At 34.7% G+C, this 25,281-nt stretch overlaps 1 protein-coding gene across 1 annotated transcript in view; it reads left to right on the top strand.

The window, feature by feature from the left end:
* LOC105620146 (polypyrimidine tract-binding protein 1) overlaps positions 1–25,281 on the top strand; it is a 315,345-nt gene that overhangs the window by 243,809 nt on the left and 46,255 nt on the right. The window contains exon 7 of the mRNA XM_012201654.1: positions 22,520–22,657. Within this exon, the coding sequence (XP_012057044.1) occupies positions 22,520–22,657 (138 nt within the window). The remainder of the gene's footprint in view (positions 1–22,519; positions 22,658–25,281) is intronic.

Below are 25,281 nucleotides of genomic sequence, written 5' to 3'. Positions count from 1 at the left end.
ATATTATTATATATATATATATATATATATATATATATATATATATATCTGTAAGCAAATTTTATTTTCATAATGTTCACTTCAAGCAAGGGAATATTATACATATATTTGCTAAATTTACTACTAACGTAAATTAAATTCTGTCAAAGAAAAATTAATTGCGAGCTATGTTAAAAATATACATCTAGAATTTATATTTAATGTAAATTAAAATTTAAAATTTAAAATATACGTACATTTAAAATCTTTCTTCAATTATTAAGATAATACTATTGTCAGAAATAAAACTATTTGTATCAAACATTAAAATAATTCTTGATTGTGACAATGAATTTTTTTCAAAATGATATTTCCATTCCAAGAAAGCATTATATTCATATTAATTATTTATTCTAGAACAAAAGAATGTATTAATTTTGTTTCTGTTCTGATTTCCATTCTAAATCAAAAACTCGAATGCAGTCATAAAGAAAGTACATTTCTTCAAGCGTTTTTAGTAAAAACGTAATTTTATTAGCAATTTTTGTAACTGTAACTCTAAATATCTCTATTTGGCCTTTCTGTATTTATTTGATTTATTCAAATAGCGATCTAGTTTATTATTTTTTATACACCTTGACCTTTCATACATTCCTTCCTTATATAGCGATAAACATTGTCACATGCTTTAATAAGCAAATTGGAATTTGTTTCGAATGATCGGGAGGTTCCAGATTCAAATCTTTGTTGGGTTATTATATATATATATATTTTTTAATAAATTCTTCGCAATATTTTAAGAGCATCATTATTAAATGAATGATTAATTTAACGATACTATAATTTTATTCAGTTCAGTTTATGATTGCATTGCAAGTTTGATAGTAGTATTCGGCGCGTAGTTTATATAACTGGAAGATATATTTAAAATTTACACATAAAATATTAATAGACACAAGATCTAACCTTGAGCTTTGACCTTTCTAAATTTATTTGATTTAAACATTCCGTTCAACTCTAAAATTAATTAAACGATACTCATATATAAAAGCGACATTAAAATTATCCTTGCATCTTTCTTGGGTAAAAAAAGAAAGAAAGAAAACGTGACGGTGCTTCCACGGGGAATGCAAAGATGCTTCGCGGAGGGTTTCATGGCGCGTTCGCTTCGTCTACGGTCGAATGATTTCTCGCCGAGCGTCCAGACTGACAAACGACACCGAAAAAGCAATCACCGTGAAAGCCTCGGCAATGCACTGCTCGTGCATCGGCCTCTGTCTCTACGTGAGCGACGATGATACCGGAAATTTTGCGGTCCAAACACAAGACAAACGTCGTGCCAGTCTTTCTTTGCGTTTACTCGCTTGGAACGAGAAATCAATTTTGTATGAACGAAGAAACAAATCTGCGACGACGTCTGCCACGAAACGTTAGCTCGATGCCTTTTACTCTCGATTAAAATATTGTTGTGCGTTTTCAATGTAGGACGAATGACTTATACAAATCATTCTTCATTCTTATTCATTGTGTAATTGAATCTTTAAAAACTTATGTAATGATCCTGTATTTTTACTTTTGACATTGGTATTTTTTTTAGCTTACTATGGCTTGATTTAATTGTGGATCTGAACTAAAATTTTATTACAGTATTTACTATTATTACTGAAAAATTTAGAAAATCTGAAATTTCAAGGGATTTCTTTTTTATTTTTATAATTTTATAATATAGATTAATTTTTTTTAAATTAGGGATTTTTATGAAATTTTATTAATTCTAAAACTCAGAGAAATTTTTTTGGAATTTTACTGTCTCTTTTAAAACATTTTTTCTTTGATCATTTTTTTTTATTGGTAATGCAAGATGTTGACAATAAATATGACATAAATATACATCGGTGTATATTTACGTACATTCCTTGTCATTCATATCTCGCTAATTTTATAAAAAATTAGAGTGACAGTAAAAGACAATACTCAAAATAAAATAAAATAATTCGTTGATGTTATATTTTAGAGCTTCCCTACACTATCCTATATATAAATTTAGCAGCTTCAATTATAGAAAATGAAGAATAGTTTGGAATCTTTGCCTTTTACTAATTTCCAATATATATAATTTGTTACGTTGCTTGCACTTTAATTTATTTTTTTAAAAATTGCATTTAAAAAGTCTTTAATCTTACCTGAAATCTTGAACAAAAATACCTGAAAAATCCGGGAATTTTTTTACAAGATTTCAGTACATCTTGTCCTACTTTTCTTATTGATTTCGTAAATATAAGCAGCATTTATTATCACTTGCGAAGGAAATTAATAGTCTCAGACTTAGAAGTCTTCCGATATTAATTACACGATATATAGATAATATAATTGAATGTGAATTAAACTAAATGAACCGAAGATACGAATTAATTAGAAAAGATCAAATTCAATGAGAAAGAAAAAGAGAGAGGGAGAAATATAAGGAATATATTTATGAGTTAAAAGCGACAACTTTTGGGGGTGATGTGTCAGTTAAGTTAAATATCCAGTTGGCGAACTCATATAATAAAGATGCCATGCGTCGCAGCTTCTTGGCTTTGTTTAGTAATTAATTTAAAGCCAAGCTTGCCACTTCGCAACAAGTATAGGTAACTGCGCTGTTTAGAACGAGCGAGATAAAAATAAGTATTTCGAACAAGCGATAAAAACATGGGCGTGTTATAATGTGACGATGGGTGTTGCGCCCAAAAATAAATTATTATTAAAAGAGATTCAATTAGAATCAAAATAAATATCGTTAAATTGCATGAGCAATTAGATGCTTTCAATTACGCGCTTGGAATGTGTAAAATTACATGGAAATTGAAATAATATATTGATACATGAATGAATATCACATTCACTGAAATTACATTGAAATTGAAAATGTGTTTTAATAATGGGTGTTGAAGACGAAATTCTCTACATAATACTGTCCCTTAAATGTATCAACTTTTACCTAATTTTTAAAATATAAATATTAGCATGATCTCCTTGCAGATTCACTTTTATGTAAGTACTTTTATGTTATTGCGCTGTTTCCAGATCAATTTATTTTTACGCGGTCACAAAGTTTTGGAGGCATCATTAGCTTCACAATCCACTTTTAACCTTTCGAAATACACTTTTCTTGAGTTTCCAGTCTCGCGAAAAGCTTTCCGTCGTAGTCTAGAAATCCGTACCCGGAATTAAGAGGTATTTTTACATGGCTTCCCGCCCGTTGCACAACACCTTTCTTCGGTTCCACGTTAGTTCGCAATTTAGATTAATTCAGACATTCCTGACTGCTTTTACGTGGTTGCTTTTATCACTATTCCTGTCCTCGTTCGAATGATTTCGCTTTTGTGCTCGGAACGTCGACGGGATTTAATTTGAACGTGCGCGTAAATACCTTGGTATGCACCGCGAGCGGAATTTCACGGTGATATATATTTATTTATAAATAGAATTGTGTTAAAGCTAGGACTTGGAGAACGCATGAACTTATAAAAGGCAAAGAAATTTGAGATTTTTTTTCGTCTGACTGATGCATTATTTACTGCGTAGCTTTTTCATGTCGTTTATTACATTTATAGTATATTTGTTCTCGATATTTTTATTAAAAAATTTACAATATGTACGATGTCAACTTTAGAAGGCAAAAGGTAAAAGGCATTCTGGAGTTTTTAATTATAACGGACTACGCAAAATATACATATCCGATATTTCATATTGTAACCTCTCGGCGCTAATTGGTATTTATTCCGCACTTTTACGTATCATTGTCAAATATGCCAGTAAATATAATATGCCAGGAATAACAACCATAAACCGCAGAGCTTTTCAACGCAAGCTATGTGTTTCACATGTTGGCGGAATAAAAAAAACATCCCTCAATAGTACTTGAAACTAAATATTCATTTTTTTTGTTTCGCTACAAAACATCCGAGCATTTAATTTTATTTTTTAAATATAATCACGAAGGAAAGCCAGTTTTTGTCTCGAGGTTTGCTTTATTATATTTTTGAAAAATCAACAAAATATTTCGCGAAGGGAAGGCCGGGCTCAGAAATTAATCCACGTTTTATTCATCTCGAATATTTTTATAATATTTAGGAAAAGTTGATTTTTCGTATGCAACGAATTGCGTGTACACCTTTGTTTGTCGCGGACACGACGGGCCGAACAAATGACTATGCGGGACGAAAATGTTCCTGAATTTTCGCGTTTCGTCAGCTACGTCAAGCTTAGCGAGGAAAGCTCGTCGTGATAGGCCACGCGTGGAAAATTTTTATCACCTCGCGAGGTGACTGTTGAGGTGGGTTCTTAGTCTGTGATACTTGTAAAATAGATTCCGCTTGACGACGGTCATAACAAAACCGATGACGAAAGTGCCTGACTAGAAATTTATCCAAGGATTTTAGCAGGTTCTAATCAGGACCTTATTTCATTATTAGGTTCTGATAAGTTCATCGGGACCTAATCAGTCATGTAACGCAGCATAGTAGTCGAATCCTTCGGATAGCCTCATCAGATCCTGATAAGAACTTGATAAGGTTCTTATCAGAATAAAGATCAGGGTGTGGAAAACCTAGGACCTGCTAAAATCACTGGATAAAATTTCTAAATTGGGAATTGTTCAAATGCTATTTAATTTAATATTACATTTCAAAAGAAGCATATTTCAGAGATTCAGGATATAATTTGAAGAAATTTTATAATCTCTAGGAGATTATCCAAATCGACTTGTATACGCCTTCTTATAGAACTTGTGGACGTTTTCTTCTTACGAGTAACTCGTCCATTTCGTAACGTGGCTGCGTACTAGAAACGAGATCAACCATACTCAAATCTAACGAAAAATCTTCTTTGGCATATCTTATTCAGAATTATCTTAGATCAACCAAATCAAGTCTTTATAACATACAACCTTACAAAGGTCAATCATACTTAAACCTAACGAAGATTTTCTTAAATGTACCTTATTCAAAATTATCTTAGGTCAACCAAACCAGGTCCTTATAACATACAACCTTACAATGGTCAACCATACTCAAACCTGATGAGAACTTTATTAAGTGTACCTTATTCAGGATTTCCTTCCTACGTCAATCAGGTTATAACATATAAGATTAATCTAACACAAATTCTAGTCGGGTGTATCGCCTTATGCACAAAAGAGAATACACGCTAATGATTTTCTCCAACAACGAAACTTTTGATAGCCTTTAGTACTCGTTCTTGCGCCTTTACTAACTAAACTCTACGTCTCGACCCTGTAAAAAGGCAGTCTTGTGTCCTGTTATAACAGCGCGACATAATTCTACTTTACACCGTCGGCGAGTGGACCGACAGTAATTTTTTCCCCGTTCCTTTAGAAAACTTTTCGATGGAAAAAAAGGAATAGAGATCAAGCTCTTTGTCGGGACGATTCTATATGCGCTTACACGTTGCGTGTCGAAGCGCAACCAAGTTCTATGTCAAATATAACTTCTGCAAGTAATAGTTGAATCCTGTATAGATAATCAGAAACTCATTCTTTAGTACGTTTACACAGCATCCTTACTCGGGTTTAATAACATCCGTAATTGTGAAACCAATCATAGCTCTGAAAAATAGAACGACTGTAACTGTTAGTTTCATAACTACGATTGTTATTAAACCCGATTAAAGATGCCGTATCATAGAAGGATATGATCTGAGTGGCTTTACAAAGATTAAAGAGTATTATGATCTGATGATTTGATTGGCTATCATCATAAGGAAAAAATGTGATATTCGTTTTTATCAATGTAAATTAACTTTAATCTCGGTTCAGCTTACTCTTGATCCTTTTCTAATTCTTGGAATTAGAAAAAGATAAAGAATAAATTTAATTAAGATTAAAATTAACTTTCATTGGTGGAAATGGGCGTTAGACAACCAGTCAGTATCTGTATTGAATACTCTTAAGGAATTAATATGGCGGCAGCCAATTAATCTAACCTAACCAACTCAATATCGAATCTCTGGTCAATCAGGATTCTATGTAATAGGAGTAATAAGCCTTTAAGCCGCAAGAAATTGATTAATCACAGTGAATGTGAGGAGAATAATTGATTATAATTGATCCATATCTTACAGCTTAAGGCTTACTATATAGTATACCTTTTGTTATAGAATCGACTTAATTCATGAACAAAATTCAATAGGATCTTATGGTATTGCTTCTGAATTTATTTCCGAAATATAATGACACTTATCCGAGCTAAAAGTGTTTTCTTTGTGACGGTTGATTGTGGCTTCCAGAGACTGTTTTTGTCTAAGCCGAGGTGTGTAAAACAGGAAAACGCAATAAAAAAATACACCTCGTGTGCATAAATTTTCTACAATTAACCATGTCAACATTAACATTTTTTCGCTGACGTTTATACTGGCGTGGTGCGCGATAAACACGACGATCATGAATAAATCAGCGTTACCGGAGTAAACGTGTTCGCTAAGCGACGCGTTTGACTAAAACCTTGTCGTTGCTTTTTGTTATGAGCACTGGGTTATCGTTGGTATACTTTCGCACACGTTGTGATGCTATCGAGCCAGCGAAAGAAGGAGAACGAAAAGAAAACAAGAGAAAGAGAAACAGAGAATAAGAGAGATGGCGATTTCTGAGTAGAAAAAGCAATAAAACTAGCATGCAAAGTAATATAGCGACAAACTGAGAAAAACAGAAGACTCCACAGTAGAAAAAGTAAAATTGAATATTCGATTCAACAACGGGGCGATAAAAATTTGCGGAGAGCGAATGAATGAACGTGCACGGAACATTATGTATGTACGTAGTATACAAAAATCATTACAGAGCACGAAGTGGGGTAGAAATAAAAGGAAAATCGGGGCGATTGGGGCCGGTGATTTAAATTAAAGACTCGAAATTTGTTAACAATATACTTTGCGATTAGATTGAAAAAGTACCTAATGTTCAATTAAAGAGTTAAATAATACGTACTGGCTTAATCTCGACAAGGATTATTAATCTGTTTGCCGCGCGGCCATTGTTTACGGGCTAATGCTTTCCAGCGGGGTAATTGCGAGCAACATAAAAGCTGGGCGTTAAAGCCGGAAAAGTGATCGCGCGTATGTATATATATATATATATATATATATATATATATATATATATAATCTTAGCCGCGTCCGGGAGAGAAACCGGCAATGGATCTCACACTCTTTTTTCCTTCAACCCGAGTATATACGGCGCGGCGGAGTACCGTAATTTGGGGCATTGTTCCTATCCCGAATACAACGACGGGGGTGCCTCAATAACCGTTCCTCCCCGTTACATTTAGTAATTAATACATTGCGATACAAACCCACTATCGCGATTGTGCTATCCGCTGTTGATTTTCCTTCTATATCTTAGTACCATCTTGCTTTTATAGGAATCATTTTTCTTCGTGCGCGATTTATTGTGGTTACGAATTTCGCAATGGGCTACAATTCGCTAAAATATTTACTATTTATCAAAAGAGTCGCGAAAAGTTGTGTGATTTTTTTACCATTATTAGCAGCAATTAACACTTAATGCATGTGTTGGAAAAAATATCTGCGGTGCATTTTGCATTCCAAACTGAATCGTCGTAAACCTTGGTGATATGAGATTTTTCGGGGACATATTCGCGATCATGAGTGGCATAGAAAGGAGTGAGTATAAGGCGGACAAAAAGAAAGCAGGTGAGAAAAGGGTTGAGAAACAGGGAAGATACAATACATGAGGCGTCTCATAGAAACAATGCAACGCGCCGTAGATCACCCGAGACACCCTCCATTAAAAATATTACACCATCTTTTTTTTTTGCCCGCGCATAGCCATCTTCTCAGCTTCGCTGCCGCGCGAACCCTCTGTATCCCTCGTGGCCGGCGGCTCGATCTTCCCTTGCGCAGCTACCCTGCTCCACTTTGGTTGGCAGCCGCGACAGGTCCGAATAACAATGTGCCATTGTTAGACCTATATTCACTGTATCGAGCTCTGAAATATGCAAGCCATGAGGACCGTCGCGCTACAGAGACCGAGTCCTCTCCACGCACCCTTAAGCGCGCACCCCTCGCTTATCCGATCCCTACGAGCGAGTTTTATCGCCAGAGGAAATGTTGTTTTCGCTTCCACCCACCCGGACAAAATTTCGGCCCGACAGAGAATATCTATCTCGCAGGACGAATAAAATGTCCGCGGATATTATCTTGTAACATCATCCATATTTTATCTCTTTTATGTACAACAATTGCTTGAAATAGATTGAATTTCATAATATCGATCATCATACTATACGTGAAATATAGTTTATTTGTCAGTTAATTGAATCATTTTAGAAATCCTATAAGTCAATTTTTGTCAAAATTTAAATGTATAGAGAATTCCAAATCAGATAAATACAGAATAATTTTCTTCAAAAATTTTAATTATTTTTTAGTATTATAGCAGATTTTTTTTACTTATAAAATTTCTGAAATAACCGATTTAATTTGTCAATACATCTGACAATTTTATTTTTATTATCGAAATCAATTATTTTTACTTAAGTTCGAACATTATTCTACCTTTCACCTTTGAATCTTTACATCGGTCGCTCTACGAACATATCGCATTATCACGTCAGAAACGAAAAATTGCATGTAATTTTTTTCTTGGCGATATGATGGCCGAAATAGATGAACTTTTCGCTGGCACGCGGAAAAACTTTCAGACATGCCGCAATTCAATAGTGCAGACTGCAATTTAATCTAAACGGCCGTGTAATTTAATGTTCAACATTTCCGACAAAAGTAAACTTTTACGGGACGGTTGATTAACTTCCGCATCTATTTATTAATTCACGATTCACGAACGGAGTTCTCAGGACATTTTATGAGTACATTTTATCGCGGCCAGCGGCATACGAGTGAGCTCGTTTATTTCAACGTATACGGTATGCCACAAGAAAAAGTGCGAATATATGTGACTTTTGTCGTAGCTCTGACGTCGTAACTGCATACATCAGCAGTATGCATAATGCCTCGCGTTCGATGTGAAGATAGATATTCATTACTCCGACAATTACAATGTGCGGATGGAACATGAGATAATCGTAATTGCTGACAACGGACGTTATTGCAATCGTTTGCGTAGAGATAATGGACACCGTTATTAGCATGGACACAATAGTTAACCACACCATTCAGATCATTCGATGAAATACGACGTTATGTGACCTGTTATTGTGATCGAAATGTTAAACAGACAAAGGGAGAGAGAACCGTATATTTAACCCTCATTAAAGACATACGCAAATAGCTCGCGACAAAAGGGAACCATCTCTTTTTCATCACGAGTTAAAGGCATAAACGGTACGACCTAATCCATCATTTCCGCACATGCGACGCTCTTTCTGCGTCCTCCGTCATATTTCATCTTCTATCCGTCGTCGTCGTCGTCGAAAGAGAAAAAGAGCCTTTGCCGATGGCGAGAAAAATCGAATGTTTCCCAGCAACAAATCTGAAAGGTTGCCGTCTCCTCTCTCCTTTGCCCAACTGGAAGAGTACCACCGTTCCTCTCCCTTTGTACACTCACTCTCTGGTATCGGATCTCGGTATCGACGGCTTTGTACGCGTATCGCGAAGCCGCATACGCAAGCCTATTGGCGTTTCACCAATACGGAGTCGAAGCGAGAGAGGATCGCTGAGAGAGGCGCGCAAAGATAGATCATTCAATTTTTTTCCTCTGGAAGCTCGAGGATCAAAAAGTAGGAATGTTTTGGGAGCACGTGTCCTCGACTTTTCGACGAAATTCGACTTCACCGCGTGAATTTTTTAGGTGCGAATTATTTCGCAATTTCATGGGATGATTCAAAAAAAATGTTATGCGTTATATAGGGGTGAATAACGTAATATCCGCATGTGATGGGAGCAATTTCCTAGAAATGCATAATAGATATATTATATCATCGCGATGACGTGGCAATGAAAAAAAGAAATGAAAATAGAAAAATATTCATATGACACATCACCAATAAAAGGAATTGAAGAAAAAGTGTGCCGTGGATTTTTCTCTTCGTTACAAAATCGACCGAGAACCACATAGTTCACTGTACGTTTTGATTTCGCTTGGCATTACAAACGCACGATGCGCCAAGAGTAACTACGACGATTCTGGATGAATTCCCGCGCGGCACGAGTGGCTTTGGAGGTGTGGGAGGGATGCGACGTAGTGGAAAAGGGGTGACGCTACAAGCCGGGAAGACTGATTATTCTGACTGCAGAAGAGTCCGTCTGGCTGGGTGGGCCACTCCATCATTTTGACAGCGGCGAATCCCGCTCGTAATGTCGTCCAATGAACGCGCGTTCTTTATCCTGCGCGTTCTTTATCCTGCTCGCGAGCGCGAGGTATGTACGAGCTTTTGAAAAAAAAAGGGAGGGGAGGGGTGGAAGAGAACAGAGAAGAAGAAAGAGGGAGAAAGGAAAAGAGGAATACGAAAATATCGTGAAAAAGCGAGACTGTCGGGGATCGAAAAACTCGGCGCGCATAATGGAATACGCGATGTCGCGCACGTACCTGAAAGGGGGTGAGAAAACGGTGTCAGGGTTGCGCATGATTGAAATCGATGGCAGTACCATCGACCCGGGCCAACAAATTTTCTCCCCGGTCCAAACTACGCGCGGTAACGCCATCGACGTCGTTAACGTCGCCGATGCGAACCGGAAACTGTAATACAAAGACCAGTATCGGGCCGCAAGATCGAGCCGTGAACGAATTTAATGGATAGAATTTAATTTGATGGAATCGCATATGGGAGTTTTTTTCTCGCTCAAGGCGCTTCCCCGTGTCGTCTGTCGTGTGATGTATAGAGATCAGGGTGAATTGAATTCGAACCGAAATAGAGATGCAAAGCACATTGGAGATATAATGAAAATCAAAGCATTGTAAATGCACTTACGATTTAAATATACGATTCTCTTTACTCAGTTCCTGCAATATCTTTCTCCGATTCATAAATCTCGAGAATTTCATCAGTGAAATGAAACGAAATATTTATTTAGTATATAAAAAAAAATTAGTATCGAAAGTAAAACTAATAAATTCTAATTAACGTAATCAGTGTTTCATTGTATAAGATAATATAAAATATTCTTAAAAAGATTTAATAGTTTTAAATTTTAATGACAAATTTATTTTGATGTAATGATGGATTATATCTAAAGAATGCAATATAATTATTTAATACTAATAAAATCTTCTTTTGATATTTTAAAAAATTATACCAAAAAGAGATAGAAGTGTTTTTATTCTATCTTTATATATGTCAAACTTTTATTAAATTTCTTCTAAATATAAATGTACTTTTTTTAATATTTTTTAATAATGCAGCAGGATTGGGAAAACTGTAATTTTGATTACGAAATATCATTAAATTAATATTAACATTCTGAAATAAAAAATAAAGTAATTACTACTTAAAAAATTTTTAATAATTTATTTTGATAATACGAATCGCTTTCTCTAAAAAAAGATTGTCAAAGTGAAATAATTTTACTTTAATTTAAAAATATTATAATTTTCAAATTGAAAATATTTTCTATCTATAATATTTTTTCTTAATTTATGGAAATTATTATCGAATGATGAAAATACATATTTTTTTTTATAGAACACTGTTAAATTTATTATGTCAAATTATATTCAATTTTAGTTATTTTTAATTATTTCTATAGATCGCCACTCCTACTCAGTATATTGTTCATCTAATTAAAACGATACAGTTAAACAATTTAACTAATAAAATGTATTTTGACTCAAAATTTAGTTTATTATTTACTAAATGTTATTATGGACATTGTTTACTTTGAAACTAACTCACAGAAATGAATTGATTTCCATTTTAACATATGCACTGAGAAAAAAATGCTGTTGATTCAATTAAAGTCTATACTACGAGGTGTCACTCAACATAAGTGATTATTTCATATTATTTTATATTTTTCATATATTTTTATTAACATAAACGCATAAATTATTATTTCAATAATCAAGACCTTTATGTCAATAAAAATATACATGAATTAATTACTTATGTTAGTAATATAGACAGCCCGTAATATAGACTTTAATTAAATCAATAGCATTTTCTCTCAGTTCTCAGTGTGAAATTAAAAATAGAAAATATTATTTAACTCAAGAAATTACTATTGATGCGAACTATAAAAAAATGTCTTTATGTAAGCAAGTTATCTCTGTTTAATTGTACATGATCCATTTCAATACTTTTGTATTGAAAATAAAGGTATTTTTAAATATTCTTTTTTCTGTGTACAAAGCGTAAATTTTTCAAATTGTCTACAAAATAGGACTGGGATTGTTTTCTCTACCGTTTCGGATTTAAGCGTGGGCCGTCGTTGATGAAGTCTGTCCGATTACTTTTTATTTCGCGCCCTTCGCTGTCCATTAGCCGTGATATACACATCGGCTCTGTGCCGCCGTCATGGTCGCATCTTCCGTGTACGTATACGAGCGGAAATTCCATCGCCGTGCACCGGCCGATGAATTATTCAGGAAAAATTTTTGCACTGTACTCATGTAACGAGCGCACTGCACTCTTTCCGCGCAGTTTTCTTATCGCGCTCTTCGTCGTTTTTTTAAACGACACCTCTCTTCTGCCTCCCTCATTCACGAAACATTTTGCGGATAGCCGTATCTTGACGTGTTATCCTCGCTCGTTTCGCCAAGAAATCGCGGAATGTTTCCCGACAATCCACCACTGCTTCTCGCTTCCAAGTGTTCATTAATTCTTAATTCCTTCGTTCCGCCTTCGAGCGCATGTTGCACCGCGAAAGAGGTCGTTTCGTTTTCTCGGAATAAAGTTAAACAATGTATCGTAGAATAATCATCAGGATATTAATTAGAGATTAGTGAGAGAGAGAGAGAGAGAGAGAGAGAGAGAGATGTTATTAAAATCCTTATCATCTATTTTCCGTAAAGTAAACTTGCACAAGAGTGCCAGGAGAAATCTCTCGCCAGTTAATATGAAAAACTTATTAAATTAAGATAATAATTAAGATTCTTTAGTATTTTTGACTGATAAGTTATTGAGATACTATATTTTCGTAATCAACTAGTTCAAGTCTAATAGAATGCCGCAACTCCGCGTCCGAGTCCAGACGGATTTTAAAGCTACCGGTGATATTCGTGGTCTGCGGAATCCTCTTATTTTCTCAGACACTATTATTTTCTCGGGCAATTCGACAGAGCGAGTTGAGCGGGGCAGGTGGGATTATTCTCGAAATTTTCATCGCAGTTCTCTCATTCCATCGAAACAAATAATTCCCGGACGAATGTAATTTATTCGGAATTGCGAATTGAATGCAATTAAGTAATAGGGACATGAAAAAAAGATAACAATGTCGAAGTAACGTTATTAATCATTCTCAGAGGCTGCTGTCATATTTTCAATAACTCCGGCGAGGGAGAGTATCATTACTCAAATTCAATGCAATTAAACGAACATAGTGTATATCGCTGATCAAATAACTGGTTTTGACAATACAAGTCTAAGAAGGGGAACGATATAAAAAAGACGACAGCCGTCTTGCAGTCATTAATCGTCGTCTTTTTCCCTTTCAAATTTGAAAGCACTGTCATTTTAGCGTGAGTTACCTGTTTGTATTTTATCGTGAGAATTATTGCTGAGCAACATTGTTATTTATCACTTTCATCCAATGCCATCCATCGAGTGCCGAGTCTGAAACGATCTCACGTTTTTGAAAGAGAAAGCCGGAAAGCTTGCCGCATGGAGGGATCTTTGCCGCGAGATTGTAAGAATGAAACGAAAACTTGAAAACACGGGATCGGTCTTGAAAGATTCGGAGGCGAACTCCTTCGATCGTGCCGAAATTTGAAAAATCTCTGAGCCTGAGCCGAGATTCACTCGGCAAAAAAGATTTATGTAGATCACAATGATGTTGTGCGAACGGATCGGCTTATTGTACCTGCCGCGTAGAGAACGAGTTGCAAATTTCCAGGTAGACCGAGAAAGATATTGAGAAACATCCGCGACTCGGATCTTCGCGAAAAATCGCTTGTAAAACTTTAACGCCCATTTTCACGCCGCGATGCTTCTAGACGAAGCTTTACGACGTGATCTCGATTGCGATCGGCGATCCAGGATATACAACCAGAGCCTCGAAAAACAAGATCGCCAAGATCTTGAAGGAAGTAAAGATATCGATATTTACGTTTCATGAAATTTACTTGCTTTGCATGGATACTTAAATCTTCACTACGCCTATATAAATATCGAAACTGATTCATACCTTCAATTAGTGTTCAAAGTGTTTCCTATTTTGACTCTGATCACCAGTTTTAATATTAGCCTCTAATGGTCTATAATGTTGCTATAATGTTAATAATAATTATATTTATTTCTATATATGTACCAAAAATATATCTGTATAATTGGTATAAACGACTACAAATAGTTCTGTATATCAAAGAAATACATAGAATTATAAATATAATTGTTATTATTAATTACTTACATTATAACAGTAATGACCATAGAATAATAGAACTCCTAACCATAATTATTCTATCGTGTAGTTATAATAGACACAAATATCAAATACTTTTCTTTCAATGTAAGGTGGATGTTCAAAATCAAGAAAGAAAGGGTGAGGATAGAAATAGGCGGATCGGCTGCAACGAGTAATGGAAGGTTATGGTAATGTTCTTAGTCTCGGCACTCACCGTTAGTTCCGGGGCCGAGCTATCAAAGGGGGATAGAAACTACCTCTAGGAGTAGTTATTTCACCCCTTGAAAGCGGCTTCGGGCAAGTGCATAGTCGCGGTAACGATCCGGACCGAGGCGTTCCGCCGCGGCAATCTCGTAGCCCCCGGAATGCAGGCCGCGCGCGCGTTACGGATCACAACATTCTGGGGCGATACTCACAGCTTTATCACTTGCCAGCCTATTTTTAGTGGAATTCGTAGATATATAATATAGGTGAACCCTTAGATGAGAGGCAGATAATTTTCCTTCTTGAAACGTGTCCGGCTTCATGAAATCAGATTCATGAAATGGACATTAAGGAAAAAATAGTATAAGAACGTGAGAATTGTAAATGCGAGTGGAATATGAACTATAAGCAGTAGACGTGAAAATACTTAACTGATTAAAGACAGAGAAGAATCAAGAGATAGCAAAATGTGATCGGAAATAAAGAATGTTTTAAGGCTCTTATTCAGCTCTAGATTGTTCTGTCTCAGATTGTGACGTCAAAAGCGAGAATATGCAATAAAGATTTCTGCATAATATATTAATATGGAAATGTGCTTCAATAAAACAACACTTAAGTAATCCGATCGAATCGGCTTATAAAATACATCGAAAACTCTTCTTTTGTTTCGTTAATTAATAAATAATCATTTATCTGAAAATGAATTATGCATAAACAAAAACAAAATAAGCTATATTTACTGATAAAATGTCAAATTAATAATAATGGAAATAAATATTTAATTTCTTTCCGAAACAGGAAGACAATTTTCAATATATTTTATATGTCTATTGTATTGATTGCAAATGGTGTTTTATTGAAAAATATTTCTATTCAAATATAATTTGCAAGAAGTTTTATTGTGTATTTTCTCGCTTCTGACGTCACAATATGAGATAGTAGCGATGAGTGAACAGGAGCCTTAATTATATCGCAATATCGAGAATAAAAAATAAAATTATTTATTTTAAAACACTAATTCCAAATTTTGTGATACATTTACTACAAGGATAAAATAATGATTACATCAGATTTATAAATCAATTATTTTATGGCTAAACTCACCATTTGATCGTCCAGTAAATATAAAAAACGTGGAATATACATTCAGTCGTTCGGAAAGTTCGTGCTGATGTTGAAGGAAAATTGAAACGCAGAAAATTTAATAAATATATACTAAAATTTAAATTTTAGTCGGCACGAACTTTCCGGATGACCCAATATAATTATTATTGTTTGAAAATTGTAGTATATCATGCAATGATCAAGTCACCTCGTATATCATTGGGTTTGTCAAATACCGTAAAATAACTGCTATCCGTTATTTCTCTAGGGTTCTACTATGCAATTCACGATAACAATAATTAGGATTATTATTTCACGGCGGGAGTTTCGAACGGGAATTGTAGTTTTCGGGTAAAAGACTCCTTCCTCTTCTGAAGATTTTACTTTAGCGGCTTAGAGAACGGCTTTAATGGAGCCTTTCCAGACCGCGCTCGCAGATGGTGACTTTATTATCGACATTCAGTATAATTAAGTCTGTCTAAGCGGCGGGAAGGCAGCAGATCTCTTCCGCCTTGCCATCGTAATCTACAAGTACTGGAACGTCCATCTTTCAACATTATATTGACGTTTCTCTCATTGAACAATAGACGTACTTTTACTGCGAAAAAAAATTGCGAAGAAAATGGACGTAATACTTAGGACAAAAAAATATATACGAAATGAAAAAAGATATTTTATTTATTTAATTGCTATTCACATTCGGAGCTATTGTGTGTAATTAAATAATGCATAATTTATAGACGCAAATTTTTATTTCATTTGCAACGTGAATCCTGCGAAATGCGTGAATAATTTTCCGCAAAAATGACGGGGAGCTTTAGCACGCGGCGCAGTTGGTACACCATAATTCTAACATGAGCACAATATTATAATTTTAATTAATTAGAAACTAGTTAATACACCCGTAATATATAATAGTAAATATTTAGTCTACGTTCTCTGTACATGCGGCTGTTTATTTCGATATAAATTAATGCGGCCAGTCGTGCAAATGATTCGTAACTAAAATAAGATGATGACAACTGTAACTTCGTTATTAATTTCATGCTACGTTCTCGAGAGCACCGCTAATGGCTACGACGCGATATAATGGAAAATCTTTGCGCACGAGGTCGAGAGATTTATCGCAAATCCGAAGAGTTTATTACGGAAGATGTAGAATATTATCCCGCGACATAATTAGCCGCGCGCGAAATTCACCGGCGTTCACAAAAGCAATAAATACACTGGATGAACCAACCTCTCCGGCGACCAAAGAACTATAACCTTATATCCTTTACGCGATATTTGATTTTCGTTCTGATAAGCGAGCAAATAAAATTAAATTTTCCGGGTGCGTACTCAAGCCGGAAAATTTCTTTTGCGGCGGAACTTGATGGGATTCCAGGAATCCCCTCTCGATATCGCGTGTCTCTCGCGGAAGATGCATGGTTTCGATAAAAAGGATTGCACGGAAGGAGGCAGGCGGTCGTGGGAATTTCTTTGGAAAAAAAGATGAAAATAGGGAAAGGAAATAAGAGCGAGGAGCATCGGCACGAATTTATGCTCCGCATGCATGGAAATTTATGGGCCGCTAATTGGAGGGATGGGAAACGGAGATGGAACGCTGAAGTGCGAAAAGCCGGGGATGTATGCGCACAACTTTTAGGATTAATTCCCGGATAAAATGGCCGGCCGCACGCCATCCTTACGGTCGGCGAACAGACCCGACCGGAGAGGAAACAGCCGTCAGTTAATGTTTGTCAGGCTAATTAATTAGCAGCTGGCTTTCTCTCGTCTCCCCTGTCTTTCTCCCTTTCTTCTTTCTCGATACCGGGACGTCAAAATTAATCCTTCCTTCTTAAGAAAGATCGAGATCGTGGCGATCTCGAATATCATCCGTCGCGAAGGGTCATCAGGACATGAATTTTGCCGAGTCACTTTATTTATACCTCTAAAAGCTAAAACGAAATTAATTTCATGTTAGAGCGATTTAACGGTGAAATGGATCCGTTAATTTCATAATATTTGCTGCAAATTATTCATATCGCAAGTAAGCGCAAAATTAAAAATCAAGGTAGCTATGCTTTAATTACTTTTAATTTTTTACGAGGCAACATTTGCCGCATCTCGATCTCGTTCAGATTATTCTTGACATTTCCAGTCGCTCTCATCCATTTTAATTGGACCATTTTTATCCCGCTTAATCCACGTCCAGTTCTTTCGTAAAACATTTATGTTTGCAGTTAGAAACACTTATACATCATCAACATTGCAGGGCAAGGCCGGAAACCGTTTCGGATCTGAGCGGAAACTCGACTAAACCGCGAATGCACGATGCAAACTTCAATAAAATTGCTCATAAAATTATTAGCGAGTATGGTCGGCAGTAATAATATCCGCCGTGCTTGCGAAATCTCGATCTGCTTTACATCGTAGTTAAACGAACGCATGATGCGTCGAGGTGTAACTGAATTACGCGTTAAAAACTAGTGTTCGAACGCAGTCAAAAAGCGTTTGTTACAGATGATGGTTGGTTGGTGTGAAGAAACGAGGGCACGAGATGAGCCGAGGTTTAGCATGCTCGTAAATTCCGTAAGATCTAACGCGCGCAGCGAAGGAAACAATGGCCATTTAACTATTCATTTAGCCTCGGTATACTGTCTGCGAGAAACGATTTAGTATAACTTTTTACGTAAAGAAAGATTCACACGTTGCTGCTAACTTTTTCTCCTTTTTTGAAAATTTAAAATATACCTGCGAGTTATGAAGCATTTTTATATATGCAATATTTCTTTTTCCCGATCTCTTCTTCCTTTTTCTTGATACAGGATTATCTTAAGATATGATTATGAAGTTAAAAGAAAAAACATTATCGAGCTCATGTTTTTTTCATAACAAATACTTAAGGATTATAAAAAGACATCTGGATTTTTAATTTTTTAATCTTGAGAACATGTAGTTTAACATCGCTGCAAAAACGAAAACTCTTACGTTTAAAAGCGTCTCTTGAAATAGAATTTTACTCCTTCGCCATGCACTCGGGTTATTTCTTCCGAATTGTTGCGATCATCATTTGCTGTTGAAGAACTATATTCTGTAGCTTGGTTTTACTTCTCGCTTTTATGTCCTTTTTCAATGCGTCGTATTTTTGAGCTCAAGATATTACAGTTAAACGTTGTATTTTCTGAACATAGCATATCCACGATTACATTTCTTCCGTGAAAATGATATTGTAGTTACATGTTCTTAATTGTGTCTGTCTTTCCGCTTGTTTATCGGTTATTTCAAAATGTCACAAGATCGTAATATGTGAAAACACAATTAAATAACGAAAACTTATTCGGTAGAAGATAGATCTCTTTGTTTGAATATTTTGGTGTGAATTTTATATACATATATAATTTTGCAACTATGCGCCGACATATTTTTTAGTCCTGAAATGCAATCATAAACAAAACTGGAGTAATATATCACAAATTAAATTGCCAACCAGTTTAATAATTATATTGATACTAATAAGCACCTTAAAAACAGCAAACAGTTTGTTGTGAAATTACTATTATATTATATATTCAGGAATTCAAACCCGAATCTTCCGAAATTACAAGAAATATTATGTAAGGACACGTATTGCTTAAAACAAGTGAAATAATTAAAATGTCATAAAGACATAATTAAGTAGCCAGTATGAGCTACAATGTTTGAATATTTCGGTATGAATTTTATATACCATATGTATCCAATTCAACAATTCCAAATTGCCTTCGGTCGATCGTCTCCATTTAATGCGGGAATAGTCACCTGGAGTATTTTTGCATCCCAGCGGCGTAAAATTGTGAATTGTCGTAATAAATATTGTTTTGCATGGATATTGTTTGACATATTTTTCTTTTTTAATAACTATTCTTCATGAACCTTTAAATATGCAATTTGAAAATTTGCAATAAAAAAACGTTACTAATAGTTATTAAAAGTGTTATTAATAAAATCCTTATTTTTTTTTAATATTGTTATAATATATAAATTATTTAACGCGCTTATTTCGTTTAATATTTGTTTGATTTCTATTTACTTTTTTCAGAAAATTATGATTAAATTAATATCCATAATATTCTCAAACGCTAATAAATCAGAAAACAATCAATAATATTTCAATATGTTGTTAATAACAGTAATTTTAATTAAAATGTAAAAACACATGAGGTGATTGTTTCCGTAAAAAAATAATAATTTTTTACATTGAAAGAATGTACTAAATTTCAGATCATTTGTTTGAATAGTACCAACTAAATATGAAAATATATTTAGTATAGGAAAATTAATTTTATTTAACTGTCTATTTTTTTTAAATAAATATTTATTACTGTAAGTAAATGTTTAATTGGTACTCTTCAAATAAATATTTATTATTATTATATTTTTTCTCATTGTTCTCCCAGATTAAAAATATCGAAATTGCTACGCGAAGCTGTGTGTGTTCTTTATTCCAATCTTATCTGAAATGGCTTCCCATATATAGAAGATAGTACAATAACATGAATTATAAATAATAATCATGAATTATAAATAATAATCATTCCTCTTTATATTTTATTCTTCTTTTATTTATTTATTTGTTAAAGCTATTCTTCCTATAATATCTACCTATAAAAAAATGTATGAGTTATATTAAGCTCGTATCAGATCAGAAATTAAGTTGTGATCTGATTAGAATTTAGCTAATCAGAAGAAAGAAAATTGATATCAATTTAGTTAATTTTGCTTTAATTGAAATTCCAATCCGATCTCAGTTGAAATCTGATATGAATATTTTACATAAAGTATAAATTAAAATTAATTTTTACTTAAACGCATATATTATAGGAAAATCTTTGTGTCTATCTAATAAATATTTATCTAATAATCAGCTCGTTATTTACATCTAAAGATTTAGACATCCAGCGATTTTGTGCGAACTAGGAAACGAGATCATTTCGCATCGTCGCCGTGGAAATTTCGTTAGGATACGCTTGAGAGAAGTTATTTTTACGAAGTTAGATTTAGGAGCCTCGCTCGAGCGGGTGCCGCGCTTTAATCTACATCGAAATTCTAATGTGGCGCGTTTCTTTAGCATTTTATGCTAATGCTTGCTGCGACGTACCCCCTTAAAGTTCACTTTGACAGCTTTACCGGCAGCGGCAGCTGATGAAAACGGCGACGGTTTGCTAAACGCATTTCGAACGTGCGAAAGATAAAAAGAACGAACCTACGTCAAATTTCTAGTACGGTCTTAAATTAATTGAAAGACTTTAGAATATTATATAGGTATATTTTAAATCTAAAAAATATTTTTTAGATATTTTGATAAATAAATTTTTTGCAGCGAAGACATATTACCTTAAATCTTCTCAAAGTGAAGATATTTATATATTTATATATTCTATGTAAATGTTTCACATTATTTGTTCAATTATTTATCTAGTCAGAATATATAACGCATCAAATAATTATCTGACAATTATTATCCTGTAAATTGATAAAACGATAAATCTTGTAAATTGATTATTGTAGAATTTGCACGTTACCACAATTTCTTTTCCAATCCACTTCTCTTTCGATCTAATATTAGGGTCGAAATTACCGGGTGTTTCATTTAGCGAGGCTCAGAAAGACACGGTTCCTTTTTAATAACCCACCAGCGCCATCGTCCATTATACGGCTCTCACTTACAAAGTATAATATCTCCTCGTTTTTACACTTAGTATGCGTCCAATTTTAATACTCTTGCATCTATTTTCGTTTGCTCTCCCGCATTTCTCTCCGTTTTTCTTCTGACACTCGCTCTTTCTGCTTCTCGCTTCAAAGAAATCATTTTCTATTCCGCTTCATCACGCTCAGCAGACACACCGAGAGAGAATTTCCGTGATCTGTATATCGTTCGAGGAAGGAAGATCATGCATCGCATCGAAGTCAGTAAGGTCATTCATGATGTATTCTTTAAACCAGGAAATTTCCAATTATTTCACTTCCCCGACACAATAGCTTTTTTTTAATACTATGATTTAATACAAATTATGTATAAAAAAATCTTCATTTGTGTTATAATTTGAAGATAAAGTCAAAGGTTTTTGTTATTTCCAGGAAACGTTTTTATTCCTCTGCAATGAAAGCGTTCCAATTTCAGACATTGCAAATAATTTCTCAAAATACAAAAGTAAAAAAGCTTTGATATTTATTTCATTAACAATTTAATATACGCTTTAAATTTCATTCGATATTAATAATCATGATACGTATATTGCATAACGGAAACAGAGCATTTTTATATTGATGCTTTTAAAGACCAGTTGTGTTGAATTTTAAAATAGCTATATCGATTATTATTCCTATTATATTATTATACAATATCTAATTAAAGGCTTATTGTACATAGACTTGTATTATTATAATATATTAATGTTATTATTATTATTATTATTATTATATTGTGCTAACAATAAAACAATTAATATAAATAAGTCTTCAATTATTCGCCTCTATACGAAGTCCTAAAAATACAAGAACCAAGTTCGATGAAAATCACTTTGTCTGTAAAGTAAAATTTCATCATTTATCATTCGCGGAACTTTGGCAATTTGTATCTTCAGTACTTTGGGCGTCGCGTAAACGTCGATCGCAATTAGTTTGTTCCTTCGAAGTTTGCTTAATTCGTCTCCACTTTTCTTCTCTGTTACAGAATTCGAACAACCAGGTCGCGATTGCTGGACAAAATCAGGTGTCCGGACCTGGCGAGACTCAGGGCGGACCCAACACCGTACTCCGAGTCATCGTGGAGCACCTGCTCTATCCGATCACTCTCGACATACTCTATCAGGTGAGTGAGCAATGGTGCCACCCGGTACGTGACAGCCGGCTCATTTATTATTTCTTCGTTTTATATTGAAAGTGGTCGCAGTCGGTACGCTGAATGCAGTATTGCGTGTAATGAGACAATGAATTATATACAATACATATTCAAGTACATACGCGTATGTATGTTAGGAAGGGATGGAAATTTTTCACGATTCTATGTGATTGCGGCGTGTTGTAGGAATTTTTTTTTTTTGAGAATTTTTTATCGATTCAGATTCGAGAGAGAGAGAGAGAGAGAGAAAGAGAGAGAGAGAGAGAGAGAGAGAGAGAGAGAACTTATAGACTATCGTAAAATTATGAAAACAAAAGAAAAATATAACTTCGCATGCAAACTATGTGTTCGCGTGTTGCCAATAAAGGGAAAGTGTCCCTAATTGGAGGACGTAGGGAAAGGGCTAACGTAATTTAACTTCGACGGAGGCCGTCGCCGAAAAACATCGCGCGCACCGAGAGTTGAATTAGTCGAATTTCACAGACAATCCCGCGGTCGTTAACTCACTCACGGATATTTGATCAACGTTTACAAGTCGAGCGTGAATTCCGCTTGATTAATCCGCGTGACGCGCGGAGTTGCGGCCGCGGCGAAGTTACATCGCGCTTTACATATTGAGTGCCTCGTTGCGAACGGTACTCCGGCGACTGTTTGCAGTTTTAAAATTGAATATACGCCGGTAGCCTCGCCGAGATAACTGAATTCTAAATAATTGATTGTTAAAATTATAGAATAATCTCCTTGCCGCGACCATCAGAATTGTCGGGATTTTCCGTGGCGCATAGTAATACACTTTGCGCGATATTCGTAAGACGCTAATTGTATCTGTCGCGGAATCGACACTTTGTTTTGTTATCGCGCGCCGAATACTTGGAAAGTAGTGAATTAAATTGGAACAGTTCTAAACATCGCACCGCGATAACAAGATTTATGTAAATGATGTATGCAGATTCATGTAAATACATGCTGTATAAAAGTAAATTTATCACGAAGAAGTGAGAGATAATCAAATAAAAGAATTTTATGAAATAATAAAATTGATAGTCTTATATTTTTGTAGAACTTCTTCATACCTCATTTTTGTCAATGCGCGCATTTAGCACATAATTTATACATATATCAAGAAATAAATAAAAGAATTTTATAGTATAACTAAATTGAAAATCTTACATTTTTGTAGAACTTTAGATCTGTATTCACACTTGTATTAATAAATGCATTTAGCATATAGTTTATGTTACATATATTCATAGAACCTAAGAAATAAATAAAAAAGTCTTATAGAATAAATGGAATAATCAAATTCATAGTTTTATATTTTTGTAAAGCTTTAAGTTCATATTCACATTTCATTTTTATCAAGAAATGCACGCATTTCTGTCTTATGAAAGTGAAGTGTGAATATACAAATCCAAAGCTCTATCATTTGATTATTCTATAAAATTCTATTATTGGATTATCTTTCGCTTCTTCTTCGTGATCAATTTACTTTTACAACATATAACAGAAGATTACGACTTTGGAAAGTAATGCTTCGTAAACTTAAGCCGAAAAGGAGATCGAAAAATCATTTAATTGTAACGTATAACCTTTTTTATTATTTTCACGTGTAATTTCCTCGTTCATGAAAATAAAACACCTCATAATCTTGCGAGGAGCGCGCTAATGCTAATAAGTGCACGAGACGGCGCACTATTTTCCTCTTGGTAGGAAAACAAAAGAGCAAATATTACTGGTCATCATTAAGGGTGGGCGAGCCTTATCCCTGAGGATACTGAATAACAGGATAACTGAAATGCTTCCGGTTCAGGTTGAGTGGCCCATGCATTTTTAAACGTGCTCAATAGCGCAACGAATAATATTCTCGGTGATGATGGTGTACATACACGAAAGTCAGTCTTTCTTTCACAAGTTTGTGGAAACAGGATGCTTATGCTTGCCACGCTATCCTTAACCGACGATATTATTTTTACATTGATAAAAACGAGCAGCAAACAAATTCGAGTTTCAAACACATTCTTTGCTAATAAATTTTTATTTGCGTTCGTGACAAATTTTTATTGTCTCACTGAATGAGTGCAACGATAAATTGAAATTGCCGGAAAATATGAACAGTCATGTTGAAAAATAGACAGCAATACAATTTGTTTTATATTCCAAAAATTGTCGAAAAATATAGTTTACAAATTAAAATTATTATTGAAAAAACGTTTGCAGAATTCACATTATGTCGACATAGAGGATTCTTGCGTTTCTCTGAATTCCCTTTTAAGGAATCGCGAATGCGAAATGGCGTGTAAAGAAACTATCTTTAACATTATCGATTTATCCAGAACGTCTGGAATATAGGGTGGCGTTTCCTTTTTTCTCGCGTGGAATCAGGTCGTTGCGAAAGGAGAGTGGCGCGGGAGCTGCACTAAGCCGATAATGGACTGGGCAGAAAACATTCCCGGATTACCAATCGACGATTGGCCAGCTACATGTTCAGCCGTGTGTAAGTAGGCTTATACCGACGGTTTTGGCAGAAGCGGAACTGGATTTGTGTCTGGCTGTTCGCGACTTGTAAATCAGCTCGAGTAGATTAACCCGCGTCA

The sequence above is a fragment of the Atta cephalotes genome (genome assembly GCF_000143395.1).
Source record: "Atta cephalotes unplaced genomic scaffold scaffold00024, whole genome shotgun sequence".
NCBI lineage: Eukaryota > Metazoa > Arthropoda > Insecta > Hymenoptera > Formicidae > Atta > Atta cephalotes.
This window is presented reverse-complemented; position numbering and strand designations above follow the sequence as displayed.